The sequence below is a fragment of the Sebastes fasciatus genome, chromosome 19, assembly GCF_043250625.1.
Source record: "Sebastes fasciatus isolate fSebFas1 chromosome 19, fSebFas1.pri, whole genome shotgun sequence".
NCBI lineage: Eukaryota > Metazoa > Chordata > Actinopteri > Perciformes > Sebastidae > Sebastes > Sebastes fasciatus.
Window position 1 is genome coordinate 3209761 of NC_133813.1, and position 27462 is coordinate 3237222.

At 40.3% G+C, this 27462-nt stretch overlaps 2 protein-coding genes across 4 annotated transcripts; one reads left to right on the forward strand and one right to left on the reverse strand.

Annotated features, from left to right (window-relative positions):
- Positions 1-1839: 1839 nt before the first annotated feature.
- Positions 1840-20285, reverse strand: ptpn11a (protein tyrosine phosphatase non-receptor type 11a). Of its 3 annotated transcripts, none has more exons than XM_074618811.1 (16): positions 20028-20285; positions 16322-16444; positions 13880-14074; positions 13306-13495; positions 10746-10865; positions 10534-10647; positions 9696-9792; positions 9522-9601; positions 9164-9322; positions 8865-8996; positions 8103-8257; positions 7910-7977; positions 6636-6787; positions 6417-6535; positions 6210-6315; positions 1840-5255 (listed from the first exon to the last, which is right to left on the reverse strand). In XM_074618811.1, exons 1-15 carry the CDS (start codon positions 20039-20041, stop codon positions 6246-6248), a joined length of 1788 nt encoding a protein of 595 aa, XP_074474912.1. In that variant the 5' UTR covers positions 20042-20285; the 3' UTR covers positions 1840-5255; positions 6210-6245. The 3 variants fall into 3 exon arrangements, with proteins under 3 accessions (XP_074474912.1, XP_074474910.1, XP_074474911.1); XM_074618809.1 differs by having other exon boundaries at positions 9504-9601; XM_074618810.1 differs by lacking the exon at positions 6210-6315 and having other exon boundaries at positions 4553-5255; positions 9504-9601.
- A 2516-nt stretch (positions 20286-22801) lies between these two features.
- tmed2 (transmembrane p24 trafficking protein 2) lies at positions 22802-27386 on the forward strand. The gene is made up of 4 exons (XM_074618023.1): positions 22802-23168; positions 24968-25160; positions 25690-25797; positions 25890-27386. Exons 1-4 carry the CDS (start codon positions 22989-22991, stop codon positions 26012-26014), a joined length of 606 nt encoding a protein of 201 aa, XP_074474124.1. The 5' UTR covers positions 22802-22988; the 3' UTR covers positions 26015-27386.
- Positions 27387-27462: the final 76 nt, after the last annotated feature.

Consider the following 27462-nt stretch of genomic DNA (forward strand, 5'->3'; position numbering starts at 1 on the left):
CCGAGACGCCCCGCAGCAAGGAGAGCAGGAGGCCTTTTAAACAGCAACTGAATCAGGTGGAGAAACATTTAGATTGTCTGCGTGATGAAGCATTATTTACTTTTGTAAAGATGTAAACTGCACTTGGCACTTTGTGTTCTGAGCCTTTTGCACCACTTTAGAAAGATGAAATATTCTCCTTTCAGTATTTCAACTACTTCAAATGTTTCAACTGTAAAATTTCAGCAGCAAGCACACACACGTTTTCTGAAGAATATTTTGACTTTTATAGTTTTTATATTAGTTATTTTGGTGAACTGACCCTTTAAGTGAGATTGTCATGTCTGTTATAGTATAAAGCAGGTTTAAGTCCTATATAAATACTGTGAAAGTATTGAAACGTTCAATTTACGGAGAAATACACGCAGCCCGTTTTCAGAAATTGTGCGTTTGAAACAAGCCGTTAGGATTTCTGTCCATTTGTGATGTCACAAATATACAATGGTTAGACCATTACACAGTTTTAAATGTAAACATTCTAAATGTGTCCCAGTTTATTTCCTGTTTTAGTGTATGTGAATGACATCAGCTGACAGGAAGTAAACATGGACCCAAGCTGTTGCTTAGCAACGCAATTCAGTTGCAATTCCGTTGAAATGAGCTAAAACGGAGCGTTTCAGACAGAGGATAAATACAGGTATATTTAGGCAGACAGTATGAGGAAAATAAAGTTTTTTTAAAAATATTACAGCATGTAAACATGTTCTAGTAGAAACACAAAATACAAGTATGAACCTGAAAATGAGCACGATATGGGACCTTTAAGGTGCCACTACGGACTGAGACTGGAGGAAGTGTTGCTGTTCCTGCTGGCATGTTGACTCCAGAGAAGTGAAGGAAAGTTCGGCTGTAACTCTAAGTTCACACCAGGCGGCGGCGCAATAATTACATTCAGGTGTTTCAGGCGGGAAGAAATTCTTAGTAACACAGCTCTGAAGTCTAGTCAACGGTCGTGTCGAGAAGGTAACCCGCAAATTGTGAAATCTGATCTGAGACAAAAAAACTCTCGCGAGACTCGCTGCCCAACGACTTATCGTAACCTTATTCGAAATCACTGCCTTGTCAACCTTGACAATCTCGCGAGAGTTTTCCCAGTCTGCTAGTTCCCTTCCAGACACGACCCTCTGGGTCAACATGTCACAGGAGTCACATGATCTGTTTACTGATTGGGGTTAAAGTAAAATATAATAAATAAATAATAATAAAATATTTTGCCTTTTTTTAAATTTATATTTATTTATATTGGTGAACTGACCTTTTATAGTACATATTATAATATAGCATATTTAAACAGTATTTTGTTTGTTACATTACTGTAATTATTCCCTGTAATATACTGCCTGGAGGGTGTTTAGACAATTCCCCTTCACATTCCCTAGCAAATTATATATTTTATCTATTATAATTTTTTAATTCTATGTGTAAATTAATAAACAAAAAACAAACAAACATTCTCTTACATTATCAATGCATCAAGCAACAAATCTCCAAAATCAAATATCTCAAACATAAATCAGTATTGTATTGGTTGATGAGGTGGTGTACCGTAGATGGGTAGGTTATATTTATATATATATATATATATATATACATATAGTTTATATGTGTGTGTGTAAACCAGTAGAAAAAGAGGTGGGTATACCTAGTATACCTTCCACTACACCACTGATATATAACTAAGAACTTTGTCTCAGAAAACGACTGCAATCAATTTTGGCGCTTCTATTTTGTGCAAATATTGATCATCCCAGGCCAAACAAATGTGTAAATCAGACCCAAACAGAAAGAAAACGACACGTCTTAATGAGGCATGAGCCTGCCATTTATTGTTACTGAGGAAGTTAACACGGTTAACTGCATTGAAAGTCATACAATAAACCTCTTAAGCTTTGTGAGAGGTCCCTCCCTGTGTCACAGAGAGAAAGCTGTAGGAATATACATACAGTATATCTTATTGGCAAGTAGATATGTTTTAGTAAGTACATTCTCCTCTACCAGGTACTCATGTACAATATACATGTTAAAAAATATAGTTTGTTTGCATTGCGATAATTTTTTTTTTTTTTTTTTTTTGTTCAGGATGAAATAATTCACATTTAAGTGTTACAGGTTCTTGAATGGCGGTGGAACTAAAGAGCACTGTTTTGTTTCTTTTAATAGCTATCACATACACATAGGCATATGCATAGAAGGCACGTCTATGCATCTAAATTGCTTACATGATAAATGGAAAGCAGTTTTATCATCTGGGAAGAAAAACAAAAAGAAAGATCATAATGGCTGATAGGCAGCCGCACTCTCACAACACATACACACATCCTCACGCACACCACAGGACACAAAACACCACAAAGCAAGCACTCCACGATAACATGAGACAAGTACAAACTCATTTCGTTTTTGACGATAAAACTGCATACAGTACACCACACTTCAGAAGATCTCAGTCAGTGGATGGCGTTCACCCGGGAGGAATCATTTCAAAGAACACTTGCTGTGAAGCAGCAGCCGGGCGTTAGCAGAGTCCTCCGGTGGGAGGAAGCAGCCCCCGAAAAAACACTGATTTCATGATTATTTATCCCCCAAATGTTACAGAAAGAAGCTGTTCAATCCTGGATCAGTGGTTGTTGAGAACTGTCCCTCAAGGCAAAGAGGAGAGCCGCTTCTGTTCCTTTTCTCAATGGAGAGATTCTGAGTCAGCTCTGTTACAGTAAGTTCAATCGCAAGACTGCAGTTTCTCAAGGCGTCGTGATGGGAAGGCATGACAAAAACAAAATACTCAGGCCACATGTTTGAAATGAGCGTCGTGGATTCTTCTCACTTGAATAATGAAGATCCAAAACATCGGACTTCCCTAAATACTGCAGCTGATTGTGAACATGAAGTTAAAGGAATAGTTGGACATTTTGGGAAATACGTTAGCATAAAGACTGGAAGCAGGGGGAAACAGCTAGCCTGGCTCTGTCTGAACATGACACAACCTCTTTGGACCACAACTTGATTGATTTGACTTTTTTTTGTACAGTTTAAACAAACGAGACCCTTTTACAGCCGACGTCATGATGACGTCACGGTGTTAGCTGGAGGCAAAACAAAGGGAAGACTGGAGGCTAACACTAGCAGTGGGCTAAAGTTACACATCTAAAATGTCATCTTGCCGTGTTGTTGGGTACCAAAACCGATATTGCATACATTTGAGATCTAGCGAGCTACAATATCGGCGATGCATTTCAGAGATGGAGAGAAAATGTTACTAGTAGTTTAGCCGATGGCTCACGGTTGCGGTTAGCAGAAGGATAAACTATTAAGCTCTCCATCCCTGAAACACCTCGCCGATATTGTGCGACTCTCTTTTTGACTGACTTTATCGCAGGATAGTTAAAGGGACTATTTGTAACTTTCAGAAATGCTTGTTAACAGCGACACCTGTGGCCGTTAAATCAACGAAAGTCAGCGTCGAGCTCGCGCTTGTGCTCTCTCTACATAGACATGAACGAGCATCGCTCAAAACAGTGAGGCGACACACGTCAGCTAAAAGCACAATATCACTCTATATTTCAGCTGCTTGGCAGTAATGTTAGCTGACCAGACGAAGGTCTCTCCATGAACATGATTTAGATCTGAACCTAGTGTTGGCTTTTCCTCTCTCAGTGCAGGCTGAGGCAGCGGGGCTCTGCAGCGTGTCTCCCTGCTCTCTCCGCCCGCAGCCGGAGAGAGCAGGGAGTGTGCCGACCCGCTACATTTATACGCTTAAAAAGTTACAAACAGTCCCTTTAACTAAAGGCATCCAAAGATTTATACGACCTCAATTTGAAAATCGGAAAAGCCAGTTCCAGAGACAGGAAATCCCAAAATGTCGAAATATTCCTTTAAATGTTTTCTTTTGATTAACATTAACAGAAAGACAAGAAAAGTGTGTTTGTGTACATGTGTATGTGTGTATGTGTGTGTGTGTGTATGAAGTACTGAATCCATCACAGGGCCAACAATCTATAACCACAACAATGACTATCTATAGCGCCAAAGCTGAGAAATGTGTGATTGCTTCTTAAAACAGTGACTCTTAAAATTAAGTACATGTGGTGCTCAAAATAGGCAATGGTACACAAAAAGGCATTTGTCTTAAAAAAAAGAAGAAAATAAACACAAGAAAGAATGAAAAAAAAAAAAGTAATATGCACTTTAAAAAAAACTTAAAAAACAAAGTTTTTTTTGGCAGCCGTGCGTCGGTGGCGATGCCTGCAACTGAGATTACACAACAGACTCCCCTGAAATCTTAATATGTCATCACACTGACTCCGACATAGAAGAAACTCCTCTCCAAACCCCAGATTAGATTATTTATAAATCCACCAGGTGAATCAAGGCTTGACTGTAACTGTTATGCTGCTAAATAAAAGTGCAGCAATAAGGGCATTCGGCTTGAGCTCAGGAATGGTTAACTAACAGACACTGCGTATCCCAAAAACATATTCAACCCATGTGGACGACAAAAATTCACACTCCGAACAGCCTGAATTAAAGTTTCTCTTCGAGGCAGTTCTGGCGCAAAAAAAAAAGGAATTCATGTTTAGAAGTCAGTGGATTACAAATCAACAGTAAATATGGTATAACACTACAATGCCAATAGTTCTTCATTCAGAAACATTACTCTATATAACACAGTGACAATAATCACTGGACATTTTGCCCCACTTTTGTCCACAATTAAGGTCTCGTCTCCCACCGCGTTAAACAGAATAGAGACGTTTAATTGGCTGAGAAATGTGGATCAAATCATCCGTGGTTTTTGGCACAGGCCTCTTTCAGAACTCACTTCTGTCTACAAACAAATACATAACCTTCCTTTGGTTAATAATAAAAAAAAAACATAGAAAAATGAGCAAAGATTAGCTATGTGTTTCCCTCTGAGGAGAGTGCTCGCTGTTTGCAGCCCTTGTTGGGGTGAGCTCTACAAAGGCTAAACCCAGAACTGTGTTTGTTTAGTAGCAGGATTTAGCATGTTAGGCTTCTCAAAAGGCTCTTCTGATGATCATCACAGTGGTTTAGAATTCAACTGGAGGGCAAATGTTCATGTAAGATGAGCGAGAACAGGAGGAACCCTGGTGTCTGGTCTCCCTCACGTTATTTTGTGTTTTTCCATTAATCCATGTCATTACGGTCAAGTCTCAGGCGTCAAGGTGTGGCTGGCGAAAAAACTGTCAGGTATCGAGATCCTGAAGGAGACAGAAAGACAGAAAATACTCATCAAATACTTCATTCACCTCACACCTGCAGAGAGAACCTGAGGCCTGTACTATGAAGCAGGATTTGGGGTTACTGAGGCAACTTCAGGGCTGTATTCGAAACCACCGACTATTTACTACTGACGCATGCATGCAGCATACAGTACATACAGTCTAAGCCATTTATTTTGCAGTATGCTAAGCCAGGCTTTAGCCTTAAAACAGGCACTGGAGAAAAAAAACAGACTTGTTCCACTATTGCAATTTTACCAAAAAATTCAGATTTTTTTTTCTGACCAATGTTTGTTTACTTTATAAGATACTTCAGGTTTAGCTTCACCACCTGTTAAACTATTTATTCTAACAGCTCATGGTGAAGTAAGACGAACGGGATCATCAACGATGGGAGACGGTAAATATAAAACACTGATCCACTTCCAGTTACAGCAACAAAACAGTGGACTGATCTCCCTACAGATATTAGATTAGTGTTAAAAAGGGTCATGTTGACTCAGCAGGTATCTCTCTGACCCGTCAGAGGCTACTCTCTCCCTCGCCACTCTGCAGCCGGCCTGTGAGCGTCACTGGACGGCTGGTGAGCGAGCTACGCCCGCGGGCGATTGTGGAGCTTTTCAACTCCAAAAACGCAGATAAACACAGGTTCCCGTTAATTATATAATGGAGAATTGTGTCGTGATATTTAAACAAACTATTCGTCAACAAGGAAATCAAAGCCTCTCGTCTACAGACCGGCCTCTAGAGAGCTCCAGCCAGCTCATAGCGGTCTGTGACTGCCCGGCTGGCGAGGTTGCATTTAAACAATAGGCCTATAGAAAAAACACCCCCACTTCCCGTACAAATGCTATAGACTGTTCTCAATGTGTCCAGATACAGATCGCATTTTTATACCAGGCGTAAATGGGGTGAGAATGTCATTTAATTTACCCGGAACTGATAGAGCACTGGGGTCAAAGGTGAATCTCATCTGTAGCTCTTCTGCTGCTGCATCAGACCCACGTTCTCATACACTCTGGAGCTGTCCTCCCTCATCCTGCCAACACACACACATACACATACACATTCATGATGAGGGTTTCTTAACAAGTGGTTTAAATGTAACATAAAGCAGTCGAACAGCAGCCCTTTGCTTACTCTGTGCAGGTGGGAGTCGGAATAGGAGTGCAAGGAGGCAAAGGACTCTGCTCTCCTCCAGTCAGGTCAGACAAAGAGTACTTAATGTTGGTGTACTCGCGCCCTTTAATCTTGCTTTTCTGCAGAGGAGAAAACACAGGAAGGTTAGGAGAAAACAGAGGAAGGTTAGGAGAATGGAACAGAATAAATAAGAGGAAAAAAGTGTTATCTGCTGCACACCTGTTCCTCCTCTATGCGTCTCTGCAATGTTTCTATGTAGTGCTGTACAGCCATGTAGATGAATCTGTACTGCGCCTCAGTCTGCACCATCCCAGAGCGCTGAGAACGAACCATCTGGATGGTCTTTGGAACGTCGATGTCGCAGTCCACCCCTGCAACATGAGGACAGTATCTCACACTGATAACATCCTTAGCAGTGGTGACATAAACAAAACCAACATTATGAGTCTCTAAAAATACAGCGGCCGGAGTGAGAGCTGGAGAAGATGAAAAAGATTCCTAAATACGATTCATGTGTGTTGGTTTATAGATAGTTGTAAGCTAACTGCTAAAGATGAGATAAGCCTTTGTTGATCCCCAGAGGGGAAATTCAAGGAAAGACAAGTTTATTTATGTAGCAAATTTCAGCAACAAGGCAATTCAAAGCATCGGGACGAAAGAAAAAGAAAGGACATTATAAATACAACTAAAAACAGCCATTAAAGAGCCAAGAGATACGAAAATAAAAACAAGATCAAATAGAATAACACAGGTATAAAATACAGGAATGAACGTTACAGTGCTCGCACTCAGCCGTAACAAAAAGCAGTGACGTAGGTTTCCAAAGTAAATTAATCAATCAGGTTATGAATAATGTGAACGCTAGCACTAGCTGAGTCAACGTTTGGTAAGTTTGGAAATAACTGAAGGGTTAGTTCTGATTTTCTGAAGTGGGGTTGTGTATATTTCAGTGTTCTGTGAGGTAAAATTACTGTTTTTGTGAATGGAGTCTGGTGGCTTTGAAGAGAGCAATATAACGGCTACAGTTCCCCGTCAGAAGGGGCTGTCTGACCGCGAGGTAAAGCGGCTGTAGACGGGGGCATCAGACCAGACTCATTCACAAAAACAGTCATTTGACCTCTCAGAACACAGAGTTGCTGCTCTACCGCTGCATCCATCGGTTAGTTTGTTTGTGTTATTGTGTGACTTTTGGATCTGAACCAACGTGGCGTCCACAGCAGTACATCACTTAGCTTCCTGCCGGTACTCCTGTCTGCTTCTCCAAACTGGGAGCACGACGACCACCATCTAACTTACTGTATATAACGTTTATACACTGACTATAAGGATGTGTATATATACTGTACATGTAGCAGCGTCATCATGCAGAAACCTACGTCAGGTCACGTGGAAAAAAGTTTTAAAATGGCTTGAAGGGCAAATAGCATGAAGCTAAAACATATGAACTTTGACCAAAATGTTAATGTTCGTGAATGTAAATTTGCAGGACTCACCTTTTTCTCTGATCACATCTATCAGGATGTCAATCACTATAAACGTTCCTGTCCTCCCGATCCCTGCACTGAAGAACATGAGAGAAAGTCTTTGAGTTAACATGTTTCCTACGTGCCCACTTACGGTGTCTGTTAGAGGATTTATGGCTAATTTATGTAAGTGTTTTCAGTGTGTGTGTGTGTGTGTGTGTACCTGCAGTGTACCGCTATAGGCCCAGCGTCCAGTATGCTCTCCTGCTTCAGGTTCACCTCCTCTAAGAAGTCCAGTACGCCGCCTGGGTCAGTGGGGACGCCGTGGTCCGGCCAGGCCCTGAAGTGGTACTGCCAAACGGTACGTTCTGTGTTGCCCTGAAAACACGCAAGTTAAGAGCAACTTTCAACAAACAGAGAGTCAATACAGTTCAACTTCCAACACCCACTAGTGCCATCTAGTGAAACTGCATCTACTAAAGAACGGATTTTTTTAGAGGTTAAAAACTGACAAACATATATGCATTACAACACCTATTTAAAATTATCTTATCCCCAAATCTTTTTCTTAAACAATGAATCACAATTAATACTTGAGCAAACTTGTGCAGAAATAGATGAATAAATACATAAATATGTATATAAATAAGTTTAAAAATAAATATAAAATAAATACAAAATAAATAATTAATAAATGCAAAAATACTATAAAAAATTTAAATACAGAAATAAATAAAAGAGTCAATAAATAAGGGAATTAATACAAAGATAAATAAATAAAGAAGCAAATTAAAACAGAAATATAAATTTATGTCACATTTTATCAATTCATTTATTTTTAATATTATTTTGCTACATTTAATGACATATTTATTTATTGAGTCATTTATTTATTTATTTTAGATTTTGGCAGATTGCGTCCTCCATATTGAACTATGAGCTCCCACTTGGTTGATCTATGTTTATACATACAAACACAACTTACCTGTCCGACTTTGGACAGTTTGAGTTCTCGTAAGATGTAGTCGTGTGCAGCCGTCTCTCTGACGTTGCGAACGCGCATCGCACCGTACTCCTTCAGAGCCGACATGTCCGGCCAGTACTTCACACATTTACTCTGAAGACACAAAAACAATCACTTTGTCATGTTTCCTCTTTCAAAGAGCAGCGGTGGAAGAAGTGTTCAGATCTTTTACTTAAGTAAAAGTAGTAATAGCGCTGTGTAGAAATACTCGGTTACAAGTAGAAGTAGTCACAGATCAGTAGGTAATCCATTCTGCTCACCTTTCCTCTCTCCACCTCCTTGGTGGTCATGACGATGACTCGTGAGTTCTCCTGGAACACCATCCTCCAGAAGTCACTGATGGTGTTCTGCAGACAGCCCTGAGTGGCGATGTAGCTCTTCTTCACCTTTGTACTGTTAACCTTTGGGTCCAGCTCCGGCTGCACACAAACACACACAGACGGTGAGCTGAATACTGAAAATGAACACAAATACAGCACATGGAGTCAAAACAAGAGCACAAACTGACTGAAAATCAAAACAATAACATCATTTTACACATATTATCAAGCACAGAATAAATGATGTGTGTGTTTTTTCCTGAGGATGAAGTGACTTTACCATGACGGCAGATACTACCATGATGATATTGGCGTTGATGTAATCGGAGCCTGGCTCATTTCCGTCCCTGTCATTCAGCACCACACGTGTGTGGTCGACTGGAAACAGAAACAAACACAGTTCAGTTGTTGAAATCCCCTCAGGTGAAAGTGAAAGGTTGTTATAGTGAAAGAGCAGTCAGGCTTTTCTCACAAGGCAGAATGTTCTTGTATCTGTTCTTGTTTTTGTTCTCTGCTCTCTGGCCCTCTTTGCGACTGTAGAGCAGCTTGCACTCTTGTTGCTGCAACGTCTGGATGGAAAGAAGAGAGGAGAGTCAAATCTCAGCATGCCGTTTACAACCAATAAGATACGATATGATAAGATAAGATAAAATACGGTAAGATGCAATACGATGTGATAAGATACGCTAATATATGATAAGATGCGATACAATAAGGTAGAGTGTGATAAGATACGCTAATATATGATAAGATGCGATACATTACGATACAATATTATACAATAAGATGCCATAAGATATGATAAGACATAATACAATAATATACCACAAGATGTGATACGGTAAGATATGATAAGACACGATAAGATGCTATACGATAAGATACGATAAGACAAGATATGATAAGACACGATACAATAATATACAATAAGATGCGAGGCGATGGGATACAAGAAGATATGATAAGATACAGTAAGACACAATACGATAACATATGATAAGATGTGATGCTCTTTGTGCAAAGCAAATTCATCTAGGGGAAATAAAGGTTTCATTCATTCATAAAACGCGATACGACACGATACGATAACAGAAAATCGTATAAGATACAATAAAACTTTATTCATCCTGAAGGAAATTGTTCTTCAGAAGTTGCGGTAGGAGAGACTGCAAATATTAAGAATGCAAATCTAAAATATCAGTAAAAGGTGCAAGGATAAAAATATCATTAAACACAAATCCTAAATCCATGATATAGCGTGCATCTTGTGAGGTGGGCTCCAGCGGGACACAACAACTAGCACCACTCACCTCAAACTCTTCCCAGAAGCCCTGTTTGACCTTGTCCGTGGCCTCCGCTAGTTTGCTCAGCTCCCTGACTCGGCTTTCAATCTCGGCGGCGTTAATACGAGTAGTGTTCAGGGGCTGGGGAGGAGAGCGGGAAGTCAGCATCAGACACTACAATCAGGGAAATATTGACTTAGCTTAACGGTAAAAGTGAATGAAACGGACATTAGAGGTACCTGTTTGAGCTGAAGCACGGTGCCCAGAGTTTCCACCATGGGGTTCTTTTTGTAGTGCTCTACCAAGTCAGTGAGGGAGTCAAACTTCTCCCCTCCGCCCACGTCGAACTTCAGGTCAGGCTGCAGAAGAAGCCACAGCCACATGAGTGAACCAGTCTCACCATCACAAGACGATCAAAACATTTACATGCACAAGAAACCAGGTGAATCCAAGACGTTTAAATGCACTGTAGCAACCTGCTTTCTGTAAATCCATGTATACTTGCAATAGATCAGTATTGATTTATTTCTGCCCTCCCCCGGCCTTTCCACAGTGAGAGGACAGACTGTACTGAGAGCACATGGCTTTGCCCTGCAGCACACAGATGTGTCTGAATCTTCCACTGCAGGAACTTAATGACCCGGAACTTAAGGTGTAGCCTTTGTCACAGGTTCTGCTTCAGTTTCCACTGTACTCCACTTTGAGGACAAGTTCATGGAAATAAATGTAGGTGTTGCTCAGAGGGTGATGCAGGGTTCAACATTAACCATGGCCCGATGGCCACAAAAACTTATGTTGCATGGTTTCATTTCCGCCATCAACCATGGAAGAAATAACCAGTACTGTTGCTGCTCTGTACATGTTGAGGAAGTCCCCGATACGTCAGAAAACTAAACGCTGTTGTGTCGGGGTTCATAACATCATCCGGGGGCGAGCTGTATTCACATACAGCACCGTTGCACTGACTATATCTAGCAAATCACATGTCGCTACTGCAGTATGAACCCAAAATACACAAACTGTGCTGTGATTTAATTGCAATAAACAGATCAAAAGTGTGCTGAAATAGCTCCAAAAAGTCTGAATTCATGCTTGGTCAGGTCTGTCCGCAAGACGACAAGCAAACTACTTTTAAAATGCTTGTTTTCTGAATGGAGTTTGGATTGATCAGTGCCAGGCTATGCTAACATAGTAGCGGCTCCATCAACACTTAAAGAGCGAAAGGTTCACTTTGCGCTTGGTGTGAATGCGCCATTACTCTGTTGCCACCAAATATCCGATGAAGAGGGCCCCCTGTGGCCACCAAGTTTTATCAAGTCTCGCTTGAGAATGAGACTGTGTGTCTCGAAGAGATTACGGTGTCCATGTCACTAACCATAAACTGTATCCTGAATGTGACGCGAGCGAGCGTCGGCGACAAAATCAGTTTGATTGCATTGTTTTCTGATGGAGTGTCGTAGCTGTCGCTCGCTGCAAAGAAAAGAGCTGCAATGGACGAGGAACGGCTGATTCGTGAAGTTGAACTGAGGATTATCTCTAGGGATGCATCGAGAGGTCTACCTTTTCTGTCTTGTTTTTACGTTCAAGTTTTAAGCTTAAGTTTTACGTTTACATTTGGGCCACCAAAAATTTATTTTGGCCACCAAATTTAGGGGCTTGATGGCCCGTGGGCCCAGTGCTTAAAAATGTAAGTGTATATCTCTGCGATGATATTAAATCCTCCTAAATATAAATTTCAAAATGTATGTTCTGCTGCCTTACATTTGTGGGTGTAAACTGTAGATTGTGTGGACGGTGTTGAGGAGTATGCAACTAGTTTGATACATTTCACACTAATGTTCGAGTAGCAAATGCTTTTTTTTCAACAAAATCTTGTTAAAGTAGTGAGCGGGGGAGTGTGACCAAACGCCACCAGCTCAGTCTGTTCTCCAGCAGATTTCCCTCCCGGTCTTCTGATTCAGGAAAGAATCAAGCAGCGGGCTGGTTTAATGGTTCAGAGCAGCAGCAGCTGCTAATGCGTCTTCAGGGCAGACAACTGTCTTGAGGGACACAGCTGGCTCTGGAGAGCTGGTCAGCGGGGTGGGAGCTGGTCTGGTGCCGGGCTGTCCACCTCCTACTGCAAGTGGGACCCTTCCATTCATTTAATGATGCTGATGTTTAAAAGTCATTACGTGTAAACATTAAAGAAAATCAATATTAGCCACACTTATTCCAGCGTAGTCTGTCCCACAACTGACTACCACTGACACTGAAGTCTTTATCATGTGTATGCTCACCAAGAAAACAATCTTTAAATCCTGGATTAAACCTGAGATCTGTGTGCAAAAGTTATGAGTGGACAACGCTCAACCTGCTACAGCGGACGCCTGGCATTCCTCATTGAGCACATTTTAACCTCATATCACAGAGGAACTGAAAAACATGCACTGTTGTCAAGGACAATGATGCACTTGTGATCCGCTTTATTTTTGTTTGGCACGACTCTTCCCAGAGGCCTCTAATGTACGGACCTCCTAAAGCATCTTTATATCTATATATCGATATTATCTGCTGCCCTTCTGTGGGTTTTTTCTGTCTGTTTAATAAAGAACCTTACTGCAGAAAGCCGACGGTGACCCGGTTACTTAAGTGCATGTAAAGATAATGAATTTGAACACTAAAAATTAAATATATAAAATATAAAAGCAGTGGCCGTCCAGTTGCAAACTAAAGAAACGGGAGGACCTCATAAACCAGAGAACAGCAACAAAAACCACTGTACCACAGAGGAGGTAGGAAGGTAATGAGGAGTGTGTTTACCTGGCAGCGGATCATGACATGAGTGACTTTGGGTTTGTCACTGCTGTCCGTCTTGTCATCTCCGGTCCGGACCGACAGAACAAAATCCCCGGGGTGGCTCTGGCTCTCTCTCACCAGGAAGCTGCCGTTCTTCCCTTTCTCCGACAGCAGCTTCTCCGCCTCCCGGCCCGACAAGTGTCCGTGGAACCATCTGGCAAAAAAGACGGTGAAAATAAGTTTCGACTGGACTTCCAATGGGGATCGGGATAAACTTCAGTTCCCTGTCAGAAAGGGCTGTCTGACGGCGAGGTAAAGTGGGGAAAATATTCCAAATATAGCGTACACTTAAACAGATATTGATTTTTTTTTGGTGGCTAAAATACATTTGTCTGCAGTTCCTGCCGTCCACAGCCGCTTTACCTCGCCATCAGACAGCCCTTTTTAACAGTAACTGAGGCTGTTATATCGCTCTCTTTGCTTCTCTTCTCTCCTCGCCCTTCAATAAATAACATTATACAATCAATCCAAAGTGGACCTGACAGTTGGCAGGCAGACATTCAAGCACAAAACTATAACATCAGGCGTCATCACTCACCTCTCTGAGGTGGGGTCCGCACAGTTGAGGGGATACTTGAGCTCAATAACATCTCCGTTTTTCTCTTTCAGTTGCCCGTGATGCTCCATGTAATACTGCACCAGCTCCGCCAGCGTGGCAAACTTCTCCCCGCCATAAAGGTCGTAGTAGTCTCCTGTGTTCTGGATCTTAATGTGGGTGACTGCTCCATTTCGCCTGCAGAAAATAAAAAGCACAAACATTGAGGATAATGCTGTCATCGGGGGGGCAACAACATCGTCAACAGACTCCAACAGGAACTGACGAGTAATCGATCGATGCAGCTCTAAAATCAAGCAACTTGACAACATCATGTTGGGCTTCATCACTTGTGTTCTTCACATTTTCACTTAATGACATATTATAGACGACTGATCGACTGATCAAGAAAATAATTAGGGCTGATTGTCGCATGATTGTCCATAGTTAATCACGATTCATTTCAAATTAATCGCACATTTTTTTATCTAAAATGTACCTCAAAGGGAGATTTATCAGGTATTAAATACTCTTATCAACATGGGAGTGGACAAATATGCTGCTTTATGCAAATGTATGTATATATTTATTATTGTAAATCAATTAACAACACAAAACAATGACAGATATTGTCCAGAAACCCTCACAGGTACTGCATTTAGCATAAAACAATATGCTCCAATCATAACATGGCAAACTGCAGCCCAACAGGCAACAACAGCTGTCAGTGTGTCAGTGTGCTGACTTGACTATGACTTGCCCCAAACTGCATGTGATTATCATAAAGTGGGCATGTCTGTAAAGAGGAGACTCGTGGGTACCCATAGAACACATTTACATTCACACATCTGGAGGTCAGAGGTCAAGGGACCTCTTTGAATCTCCAAAAGTTAGTGCAAGTTCGGAGCGTTATTTAACCTCCTTCATGACAAGCTAGTATGACATGGTTGGTACTGATGGATTCATTAGGTTTTCTAGTTTCATATGACACCAGTATCTTCACTCTAGCTTCCTAAAAAGATTTGCAGGTTGTGTTAATGCGTTAAAGAAATTTGTGGTGTTAAAATTCATTTGCGTTATGATCGTGTTAACTTTGACAGCCCTAAAAATAATCCTCTGGGTGCCATCTCTGTTGCAAGAGAGGTGAGAGACAACAAACATTTTCAAAAAAAGGCACTGAGATGCAATTTCTTAAAGGAAAACACCATGTTTTTGTGACACAAACTGTGTTGAGTCACTGGAGGTGACCACCAGTATCTCGGAAAATAGAAAAGGAGAACTTGTGGCAGATCTGAAGCTCGGTGGGGTGTAACCCTGAACCACTTCTGGTTAAGTCTGGCAGAAAGAGCACAAAAGGAGACAGACGTGCTGGTTTGAACCAGCGGAGACGAGTCTCCCTGTGGAAATGTCTCCACCAGAGGAGCATGACTTGTTTTGTTTCCATATGAAGTAAATATGGTGTGAGATGAGAGACTGTGCAGCTCAAATATGAGACTGAGACCAAAATAGCTTTGGCTACATCAGCTAAACTGAGTTAATGATACGTCATCTTAGAAATTTATGACTCGACAGCCCCGAGATAAAAACCACTAACTTCTTTTTTTATTAGTAAGAGGCTCCCTTCTTTGGGTAACGCTGGTTTCCCACCATCATTCAACACAGTTCAAGCTTAAGATGAAGAGCAGGATTCAGTTTCTTATTAATATTCAAGCATCATTTGATTATTCAGGCCCTGAAAACACAACACGGTGTATCATATCATCTTATAAAGTCGTTATGAAAGACATGCGAGCAAACAGAGACCGGTCTCCTAAAAGCAAAGTAGGTATCATTTAATATTCAATTAAAAGGAAGTGATAATGTTGTTTACACAAACACTTTCCCATCTGATGCTTTTTATCTTCTTACTGGCTGTTGGTGCACAATCACAAGTTTGAAAAGTCATAACTGAGTTATGGATGAAAACATTTCATTTGTCTGATCTACAGCTTCATATCGGCCCATTTTTGCTGCAATGTTTACAAACGTTAATGATGTAATAACATATTTAAAATCATTAGAGAACATTTATTACCTGGATTTAGTTTTGTTCCAGCGTTAGTGCATCATTTAGATCATGAATCACACCTTTAAAAACATATACATTAGAATATTTTCTCATTGATGGCTATTTTATCTCACTTAATTTATAAGTTTAGTTTTGATAAAACTATTAAATAAACTCAAACTTGACACTGGTAACCAAATAAACATGAAATAACGGCCTCTATTGATAAGCTCACATACATGTACACCTACTAAAGAATCACCACTGCTTTCTGTGATGGTGTTTTGTTCATTTCTGCTGTCCTCCCCCACACATGCAGTAGCAGAGAGTACCAAAAAGTTAGTTTGAGATTGCTGCCACAGTGTCACACTGTATCCTGTATTGTATGCATCACTTACCGTACTGAGAGGGTAAAGTCTCCTGGATTACTCTTACTGGGTCTGGCTAAAAAGCTCCCATCCACTCCACGAGTCAGCAGGAGGTTTTCAGCCTCCACACCTGTGATGTTGGGGTGAAACCACCTGAAAGAGGAGGAAAACAACAATCAGCCTCAGTGTGGAGAGCAAGGCTGTGTCCAAAATCTCGACTGTATAGAGCTCCATGTATATTTATCGGCCAACCGGGAAGTTAGCATCGATCTGGTTCCCTCGACAAAAAGCCAACGGGGTTGTTCCATTGGATTTCGGATTATTGCAGAAAATCAGCTCAAACGTTTATGATATTTACACGTTTTGTGCAGCAAGATAATCTCCACTAATGAACACCACTTATATGATTTGTCATGAAGTGTGAATGCAATCCCCAGAAGTAAAAAGCTAACGTTATGCTATAAACGAACTACACCACGAGGTAACATGAGGGCGAGTATAAACACAACGAGGCTGTAAAGGCGGACGAGTCGGCGTGATGACGTTTAGTAGTCTCATTTAGCCCCGTGGCGTTTGTTATCACGAGGGATCGCCTCGCTTCCCAGCATTGGACGCTCAATGGGCTGCCACTAGACACAAGGCACCTGATTGGACGAACGCTTTCTCTTCGTGGGCTGCTGCTTCCAGCTTTAAAACCTGAACCAACACGGCGACTCGTTTGGAAGCTTTCTTCTCTTATATCACGAAAATATTTCACAGAAAAGTGTTTCTGAAAACGTTTTATGTGAGAAATAAACAACGTAATTAATGAATCTGTCTTTACTTTAGATCGACAACAGTTAGTTTAAAAGTTTCTCGGGAGTTTCCAGAGGCGGGAGGTCGCGTCAGACAACTGGGATTTGCATAAAGTAGCCTCCTTTTATGCAAATGAGGAGCGGCCAACGTGACGCCAGAATGCATTACACGGCTGCTTACATAGACAATGAATGGGAAGCGTGGAAAGAACGGAGGCTTTGGACTCGTACCATTAGCAACCGCCTTTTTAAAGACATAACGGTTTCAAAATTCACGAGTGGGGTATTTATTGATGTATTTTATGTCGTAGAACAAAACGTTAAAATCTCTTCAGCTTGTGTTAACCACAGACTTTATTTCAGGCATCTAAATAAAAAGCCATTTAAAAACCCAAACGAGGGAACAGGAAGTGCTAAAATGCTTCCAGGTTTTAGGACTCATTCCTGGAGCACTCTTATTTACTTTCCACCACTTTATTTGAGTGACTCGTTCTTCAAATATTCTGATAATGTGACAGAAAAAGCAGCGTGGCACGACATGTATGCTACTTTTTCTGGACTATCTTTGGACTTTTCTCTCCCATTCGTTTTCCCCCCAAAGACGGTCTGTCTGTTTGGTTCATTATATCTCATCCTCCAGAAGACTCAGCCAGTGTTTGCCCCGTCTTTGTTCAGAACCGTCCTTACACTGCATGCTGTCTCCCTCTATGTGAATATAGTACCCTTCAGTGTTGTGTGTACAAGTAGTCTGTCTTCTTCAGTACTCTTCTTTATTTTCTCTTACTAGGTTTATTATTATGCACCAAAATACCATGGCACATTCTTTGTATATGTGTAAACCTACTTGGCAATAAACCTGATTCTCATTCATGGTACTTAAATGTTTGTGCTTTACTTACCTAATATTATCATTCTGTTTCTCCATATTGTAGTTCTACTGCTGTAACTACTTTCTACTCTGTATACATCACAGATAGTAACGTGTTTACCAGCAGTGGAAGAAGTACTCAGATATTTTACGTAAGTCAAAAGTACCTTTTTAAAGTGTACTTAAATGTACTTTCCACTGCTTGTATGTGAAAACCTGATTCTCATTCATGGTCCTGAGGAGATTTAATTAGTTTAATAATAATAATAATAATAATTTCTCCATAGTGTAACTATTGTAGTAACGTTACTTTCTACTCTGTAACTATGACAGACAGTAACGTGTTTACTAACCTCTCCTCTTCTGATGGGCTGTGAGTTACCGGTGTATGCTGCTAACATTAACATCAGGTCTTTATCTAACATTAACTAGATATTCAGTATTTTTCCAGCTTGTTTACAGACACAGCAACATCCCAACAGCTGAGTGTAGTTAGAGTTGAGCTATCTGCTCTGTAATAACCAGCAGACTGTGTAATAACCAGCAGACTGTGTTTCTGCTCTGTAATAACCAGCAGACTGTGTAATAACCAGCAGACTATGTAATAACCAGCAGACTGAGTTTCTGCTCTGTAATAACCAGCAGACTCTGTAATAACCAGCAGACTATGTAATAACCAGCAGACTCTGTAATAACCAGCAGACTGTGTAATAACCAGCAGACTGTGTTTCTGCTCTGTAATAACCAGCAGACTCTGTAATAACCAGCAGACTATGTAATAACCAGCAGACTCTGTAATAACCAGCAGACTATGTAATAACCAGCAGACTATGTAATAACCAGCAGACTATGTAATAACCAGCAGACTCTGTAATAACCAGCAGACTGTGTAATAACCAGCAGACTGTGTTTCTGCTCTGTAATAACCAGCAGACTCTGTAATAACCAGCAGACTATGTAATAACCAGCAGACTCTGTAATAACCAGCAGACTATGTAATAACCAGCAGACTATGTAATAACCAGCAGACTGTGTAATAACCAGCAGACTATGTAATAACCAGCAGACTGTGTTTCTGCTCTGTAATAACCAGCAGACTCTGTAATAACCAGCAGACTATGTAATAACCAGCAGACTGTGTTTCTGCTCTGTAATAACCAGCAGACTATGTAATAACCAGCAGACTATGTAATAACCAGCAGACTGTGTAATAACCAGCAGACTGTGTAATAACCAGCAGACTGAGTTTCTCCTCTGTAATAACCAGCAGACTATGTAATAACCAGCAGACTGTGTAATAACCAGCAGACTATGTAATAACCAGCAGACTATGTAATAACCAGCAGACTGTGTAATAACCAGCAGACTATGTAATAACCAGCAGACTGTGTAATAACCAGCAGACTGAGTTTCTCCTCTGTAATAACCAGCAGACTATGTAATAACCAGCAGACTGTGTAATAACCAGCAGACTGTGTAATAACCAGCAGACTGTGTAATAACCAGCAGACTGTGTAATAACCAGCAGACTGAGTTTCTCCTCTGTAATAACCAGCAGACTATGTAATAACCAGCAGACTATGTAATAACTAGCAGACTATGTAATAACCAGCAGACTGTGTTTCTGCTCTGTAATAACCAGCAGACTATGTAATAACCAGCAGACTATGTAATAACCAGCAGATTGTGTTAGGGACTGTGCAGACTGTGCAGATTGTGTTTCCTCTGTAATAACCAGCAGACTCTGTAATAACCAGCAGACTGTGTAATAACCAGCAGACTGTGTAATAACCAGCAGACTGTGTAATAACCAGCAGATTGTGTATCTCCTCTGTAATAACCAGCAGACTATGTAATAACTAGCAGACTCTGTAATAACCAGCAGACTGTGTAATAACCAGCAGACTCTGTAATAACCAGCAGACTGTGTAATAACCAGCAGACTATGTAATAACCAGCAGACTGAGTTTCTCCTCTGTAATAACCAGCAGACTGTGTAATAACCAGCAGACTGTGTAATAACCAGCAGATCGTGTTAGGGACTGTGCAGACTGAGCAGATTGTGTTTCCTCACCTCCTAGATGTCATCTTCTCACTTCCTCGCTGGCAGCTAGCAGCTAGCTACAGTTAGCAGCTAACTAACGTTTCCGACCGTTTCCGCTTCAATCACACAATAAAGTGCTTCATCGGTCAAAACGGGCTCTGATATCCAGACATGGAAACTAAACAATAGTTCTCTGGTGTTACAGAAACAAAGTAAAGTGTCTGTAGGCCTGCGCGCGGCCTAAAGGAGACTCCACAGCTAGAAGAGTCGATTATCAGACGTCACCAAACATGCGACGACATAGAGAAGGGTGCGCGGATTTTATCACCCTGCGCGGCCGTTCCTCGCTGCTCTGATATAAAACCACAGAGCTCGGCCCGTCCGGCAGACAGCGAGGCACAAATTAAAGACTCCTCTATCACTTTCTCTGTCTGCGCATGCGCACTGACGACTAGTGATGTGTCGGTCGCGAACGAGACGGCTCAAAGAGCTGACTCTTTTAAAGTGAACGATGGGAGCTTTTTTTTTTTTTTATTAAAGTGATTGTTTGTAAGAATCAGAAATGCTTGTTAACAGCGACACCTGTGGCCGTTAAGTCAACGAAAAGTCAGCGTCGGGCTCACGCTTGCTCGCTCTAAATAGACATGAACGAGCATCACAACAGTGAGGCGACACAGTATTTCTTCCACCATTGCAAAATAGTGAATATCCTAATTAGAAGTATTTCTACAGTGGAATTGCTACTTTTACTTAAGTAAAAGTACATCTTCCACCTTTTCAAAATAGCAAATATCCTAATTAGAAGTAGAGTATTTATACAGTGGTACTGCTACTTTTACTTAAGTAAAAGTATTTCTTCCACCGTTGCAAAATAGTAAATATCCTAATTAGAAGTAGAGTATTTATACAGTGGTATTGCTACTTTTACTTAAGTAAAAGTACTTCTCCCACCATTGCAAAATGGTAAATATCCTAATTAGAAGTATTTCTACAGTGGAATTGCTACTCTTACTTAAGTAAAAGTACTTCTTCCACCTTTGCAAAATAGTAAATATCCTAATTAGAAGTATTTCTACAGTGGAATTGCTACTTTTACTTAAGTAAAAGTGGAATTACTACTTTTACTTAAGTAAAAGTACTTCTCCCTCCATTGCAAAATAGAAAATATCCTAATTAGAAGTATTTCCACAGTGGAATTGCTACCTTTACTTAAGTAAAAGTACTTCTTCCACCAATGCAGAATAGTAAATATCCTAATTAAGAAAAGTCAGTTTTTGTTTTTGCAGCTTAGATATGTATTTTAACATTTTATCTACTGCTCTCCTTTTCATGATGATGGGATTGTCTGATCACGTGACTGGTGCGGTCGCCGCGGTGGGCTGCGGAATGTTTGACGCTAGAGCGGCAAAACCCATCTGGATACGCTCTGCCGCTCCGCTTTGCCGCTCCGCCGCTCACCGCCTTGTGCCGCTTCAACCATAAAACAACGCCGTCGTCAGTAGTGATGGGAATTCCGGCTCTTTTTAGTGAGTCAGATCATTTGGCTCAGCTCACCAAGAAGAGTCGGCTCTTTCGGCTCCCAAATGGCTCTTCATTGTACCACTTCTGCCTTTTAGAATTCAGCCAAATTTAGCGCAGTTTTGACCTATGATTAGTGTGTGTGCGCACATATATCACTTAAATTATTCAATATAATTATACTAAACCTTATAATTTCCAGAATTCCATAACTTTATATGCTGCTTCGTTTCTGACTGTCACTCGTCTTGTCTGCTATTCGTATGAGATAGATAGATAGATAGATAGATAGATAGATAGATAGATAGATAGATAGATAGATAGATAGATAGATAGATAGATAGATAGATAGTAACTTTATTGATCCCAAGGGAAATTCAAGTTTCCAGCATCACAGTTCCATAGTGCAAAACATGTTAGTAAAAAGGCAGTAAAAAAGTTAGTAGTACAAAGTACAAAAAAAATATACCAGATATAAAAATACAAGGAGATGAAGAAAACTGTTAAAACTGAATATAGTGCAGGGTGACAGCTGTGATACACAGATTATAATTATTCTTATTAAAGGTCCCATATCGTGCTCATTTTCAGGTTCATACTTGTATTTTGTGTTTCTACTAGAACATGTTTACATGCTGTAATGTTAAAAAAAAACGTTATTTTCCTCATACTGTCGACCTGAATATGCCTGTATTCACCCTCTGTCTGAAACGCTCCGTTTTAGGGCATTTCAATGGAATTGCAACGGCATTGCGTTGCTAGGCAACAGTTTGGGTCCATGTTTACTTCCTGTCAGCTGATGAAATTTACACACACTGCAACAGGAAATAAACTGGGACACATTTAGAATGTGTACGTTTAAAACCGTGTAATGGTCTAAATATTGTATATTTGTGACATCACAAATGGACAGAAATCCTAACGGCTTGTTTCAAACGTGCAATTTCTGAATACGGGCTGTGTGTGTTTCTCCGTATATTGAGCGTTTTGATAGTTTAACAGTATTTATATAGCACTTAAACCTGCTTTATAATGTGAAAGACCTGAAAATCTCCCTTTTTACAATATGGGACCTTTAAGTAATTGGTCAGCTGTCTGTGTTCCATCATTAAACCATGTGCAATAGAATATAGTCCTATTTCTTTTATATATATCAAATATCTTTATTTTTTCCATATGAATGATGTTAGAGTGTGAACATTTTGACAGCACCACTACTACTATTATTATGACAGTCTGTTTTTGCGCCGCGCACTCTCTTAAGTTTGTCCCTCTCCGCTCTCCGTTTAAGCCCGTACGTGGCAGTCAGAGAGCAGAAGACCAGAAGACAGTCAGCCGAGTCTGGAGCGGCTCCTCTCCTCTCACAGACCGACATCCTGCTCTCCTACAGACACACACTGCAGCCAGCACCCCCCAGGAACAACCTCCACACTCTTCCTGTTGTAACACCCCCGATAGAACCCGTTCAGCACCATGTTTACAGCCTCGGAGCTGGTTGTGCTGCTGGCCGTGCTGTCAGCCACCGCGTCCGGCTACTTCGTTAGCATAGACGCCCATGCCGAGGAGTGCTTCTACGAGCGGGTCAACTCCGGCACGAAGATGGGCCTCATGTTCGAGGTGGCCGAAGGAGGCTTCCTGGACATCGATGTGGAGGTGAGACACTTCATTTAGATCATAAAGTACTAACCTAACATGATTCAATGTGAGTGTTTGAACTCGCATATGAGATCATGCTCCAGTAGGCCTCTGCTAGCGAGCTAACGTTAGCTTCCTCCGTCTGTCTGCGGAACATCAGGAGAACTCCAGTCCAGGTGGATCTCTGTTATGAACTCATTTAAACATCTTAACATCTGGATTATATTATTATTATTATTGGGCCAGCTTTCTGTTATCAAAGTGCGTGATAATGTTAGTTTAATTATTCATAAGGATACAGGAAGTGCAACGTTATTGAGACAGGAGGAAACAGATGTTTAATTGAAGACCAAATACTGTCAATATTGTGAATTAACTAACAAAATACATTTTTTAAATTTATTTTTTAAAATAAAATAAATTTTATTTTTTAAAAATAAAATACTTTTTTTTATTTTTAAGTAAAATAAAATGTATTTTGTTAGTTCACAATAAATCACAAAAAATAAATTTATTTTATAATATTATATATATGTGATAAATAATATTTATTTTATATAACACAACATATAAATCTTGTTTTCTGTGATTTAACCAGCAGCTGAGTGTTTTGTGTACCCAGATTGTTGCTGCCATATGTTACAACAGCCATCATGTATTTATGTGCACTGGTGGAACAAATACTGGAAAGAAAGAATTGAGAACTTACTGTTTATTTAAGAAAGATTACAAATGTGAAAAAATTTGTTGAATATAATTTGCCTAAAAGGTCAAAGGTCACTATGTGCACAGTTAATATGTGGTATATTACTACTACATATTGAAACAGTTAATTGGCATATTGACAATTTAGTTTAATGTTGTCCTTTATATCATGATTGCTTTACAACAAATGTTATTTAAAAAAAGTTGTTCCTGGTTTAGATTAGATAGGTATGGAGACTGGAGCCTTAATTGAATATCTTTTTGATAATGTTTTTGTATTTTCTGGATATCTTTCTAATCTTTCTTTATTTTGTCCTTTATATCATGATATATGACAAATGTTATTTAAAAAAGTGTTTTAACATCAAGTGAACAAGTTATCCAGGTTGATGGCTATTATTAACTCATTTAAACATTTTAATTTCTGGATTAAATTATTATTATTGGTCCAGCTTTCTGCTAACAAGTGTGCAACATGTTAATTAAATTATTCATGAGGATACAGGAAATGCAACTAGATATATTGGCAATAAAGGTGTTTGAGCATCATTTAAATAACATACCATATAAATCTTTTGACTTGTTTGCTGTGGAAACGTTGTTGTGATTTAACCAGCAACTGAGTGTTTTGTGTACCCAGATGTTGCTGCAATATGTTACAACAGCCATCATGTATTTATGTCATACATTAGTGATCTATTATTATATATATATATATGTACATATTTACCACCCCTCAGTCTCTTTTTATTTATTATAATGCACACATTTTATTGTATTTCTTTTTTTTCCTGGACTGAGAGATCCACACAATAATCCCAATGCTCTTGTACACCCTGAGTACCACATGTCAGCATTCATCCATTCACACAGGTAAGGTACTAAGGTGCCAACTTTGCCCATCAGGATCTAATCTAAATACTCATTCACACACCGATGGCTATGCCTGCGGGAGCAATTTGGGGTTAAGTGTCTTGCTCAGGTACACATTGACATGTGACCCGGAGCAGCCGGGGATCGAACCACCGACCTTCCGATTGGTGGATGACCTGCTCTACCCTCTGAGCCACAGCCACCCCCTGATATATTTTATTTTCTTGTGTCCATTCCAGATAACCGGGCCTGACGGTAAGCAGATCTACAAAGGCGACAGGGAGTCCAGCGGGAAATACTCGGTGGCGGCACACATGGACGGAACCTACAAGTTCTGCTTCAGCAACAAGATGTCAACCATGACGCCCAAGATCGTCATGTTCACGATTGATATCGGAGAGGCACCGAAAGGCCAGGACATGGAGACAGAAGGTACATGACGGGCGTATGTGGGGGTTTATTCATATGCCTGTGTATCAAAAGAGAAATTAGCTTCTTCCCACATAGATCATGCAGAGTGCAAACCAGTTTTTCTATCTGTATTCTGCTGATCTTGTGTCAATGTTTGTGATAGTTTCTTTCCCTTTTTGACTTTATTTTGGGCACTCTGTTCCTCTTTGTAGGTGGTGACAGCTGGGATGGTAGGGCACAGGGCAAAACTTCTGTTGTGAAATAGTTTGTTATGCACTGCAGAGTTTTCTCTAACCAGTGTTGTTTCCATAGTATAAACTAATATTGTGCATTTCTACAATACATAGGAAGTTGTATTGTTTGTGAATGGCTTGACTATTTGCACAGCGAGAATATGATTGATCTATAAATGTCTCTGGTGATGGGACGACATCACCTGCGACATAAACCACAATTGCCAACCTGTTATGCATGTATTGCATGCATGTTTCTTTTGTGCACATCAACCGCGCTGTGACCGGTTACTGATGAGTACTTTTGCCTGTTTCAGCCCACCAAAACAAGCTGGAGGAGATGATCAACGAGCTGGCGGTTGCTATGACGGCTGTAAAGCACGAGCAGGAGTACATGGAGGTTCGCGAGAGGATACACAGAGCAAGTGAGTCCAGAGCCAATGAGAACACGTACCAATAAAGCATTTTACTTGTATAAGTGGAAATTCAAAAACTGTCTCTTCTTCTTTCTTTCTAGTCAACGACAACACAAACAGCAGAGTGGTGCTGTGGTCGTTCTTTGAAGCTCTGGTTCTGGTGGCAATGACACTTGGACAGATTTACTACCTGAAGAGATTTTTTGAAGTACGGCGAGTGGTTTAGTGCGATGAAATGATCCCTCTGTGTCCTCCACTGATTTCTCCAACACCAAGACAGTTATTTACACTCTGGAAATGAGACTGGCAGATTTGAGTAAAGCCTACATATGATTGGATCTGAGATGTTTTGTTCTCCTGTTACCTATTCGGTTCCTTCTTTATAAATGTTATAAATTAGTGTTTGTTTGAAACGAATGGTCAAAAGATTCTGGAATAGATGTCAGTTTCTTTTTTTTGTTTAACAGATTATTTTTGTCCAATATTGTTCAATAATTACAGTTAAGTACAAATTACTTGCCGGAAAGGCAGTCTGATGAAAAAGACTTAGACGTGCACATAAATGTGTAGGCATGTGTGGAGTCTCCACAGGAGAATATAAAGATTTAAATGGGACCCTTTTGAAATGATAAACATGAAAACAAAGCATCTTGTCTTGAGATGCAGGAGGTTTTGTTCCCAGTGTCTAAGCCAAGTCAGACAAGGCGGATATGTGATATGTGATATCTGTACATTGTGTTTATGCTCTCAAACAACAAATTGCACTCCTGATGAATGCATCTAAATACCTGAAGGATTTACACTGCAGCTGGTCTTTAAGGGAAACTGTACAGCTTCTAGCTCGGTCTGTTGATTCATAGCGATCCATGCTGCGGGGGAGGCGGGGGGGCTTCAGTGGACATCTTTTGCAGGTGTGACTCCCTACGTAGTTCAGAAAATGGCAACAGGCGAGTGGTTTCTTGGCCTAAGAGTCCACAGGTTGATTTAATTTTTACACTTAAATTTGAAAACTTCCACTTTAGCAGTAAGACCTTGAAGAGCTGAGGTCGGGTTGGATTTTAAACTGAACTACTTGGAGTAAAACTCCAACGCAAAGTGTAGAGGAATACTGAAATACATGTTACATGTTGATTGAGGCTGGGCAAGTGGGTGGGGGGTCTGACACCTAATGACTGCTGTGTGCTTTAGTTGCTTCTATTATAGTTATTTTGTTGGGGTTAGGGATTTTAAATTATGATTGTATACAATTTTGAACCGTTTGTTTTCCCTGGAGCGTGTCCTGTGACATGCAACTGTTTGGATGATGCCTTTTAAATTAATATCTTTACCTGTTTCTTTCCCCATCAAGGTAAAAAAAACACTTACGCCCAAGGCAGTAGCTTCACATCCCAAGTGTTGCATGTCACTGAATATGCTCCAGTTTTGTATTAAAAACAATCTTTGGTGAGCTCTGGCGGGTAAACTGCTCTGTACACAGTCTCTCCTTTTTGTGATTTAAAAACAACGAAATCTGATAAATGGATCTGTACAAATGTAGAATGATTGTCTGTGGAAAAAAGCCCCAGGTTTCATAATAAAGCCAATATTCTGTACAATTACTTGGATGTCTTTTTAAACGGGTGGTAATGTCTTATTGATCAAGTTCGATATTGAATTTTCAGTGTTTTTCAAACT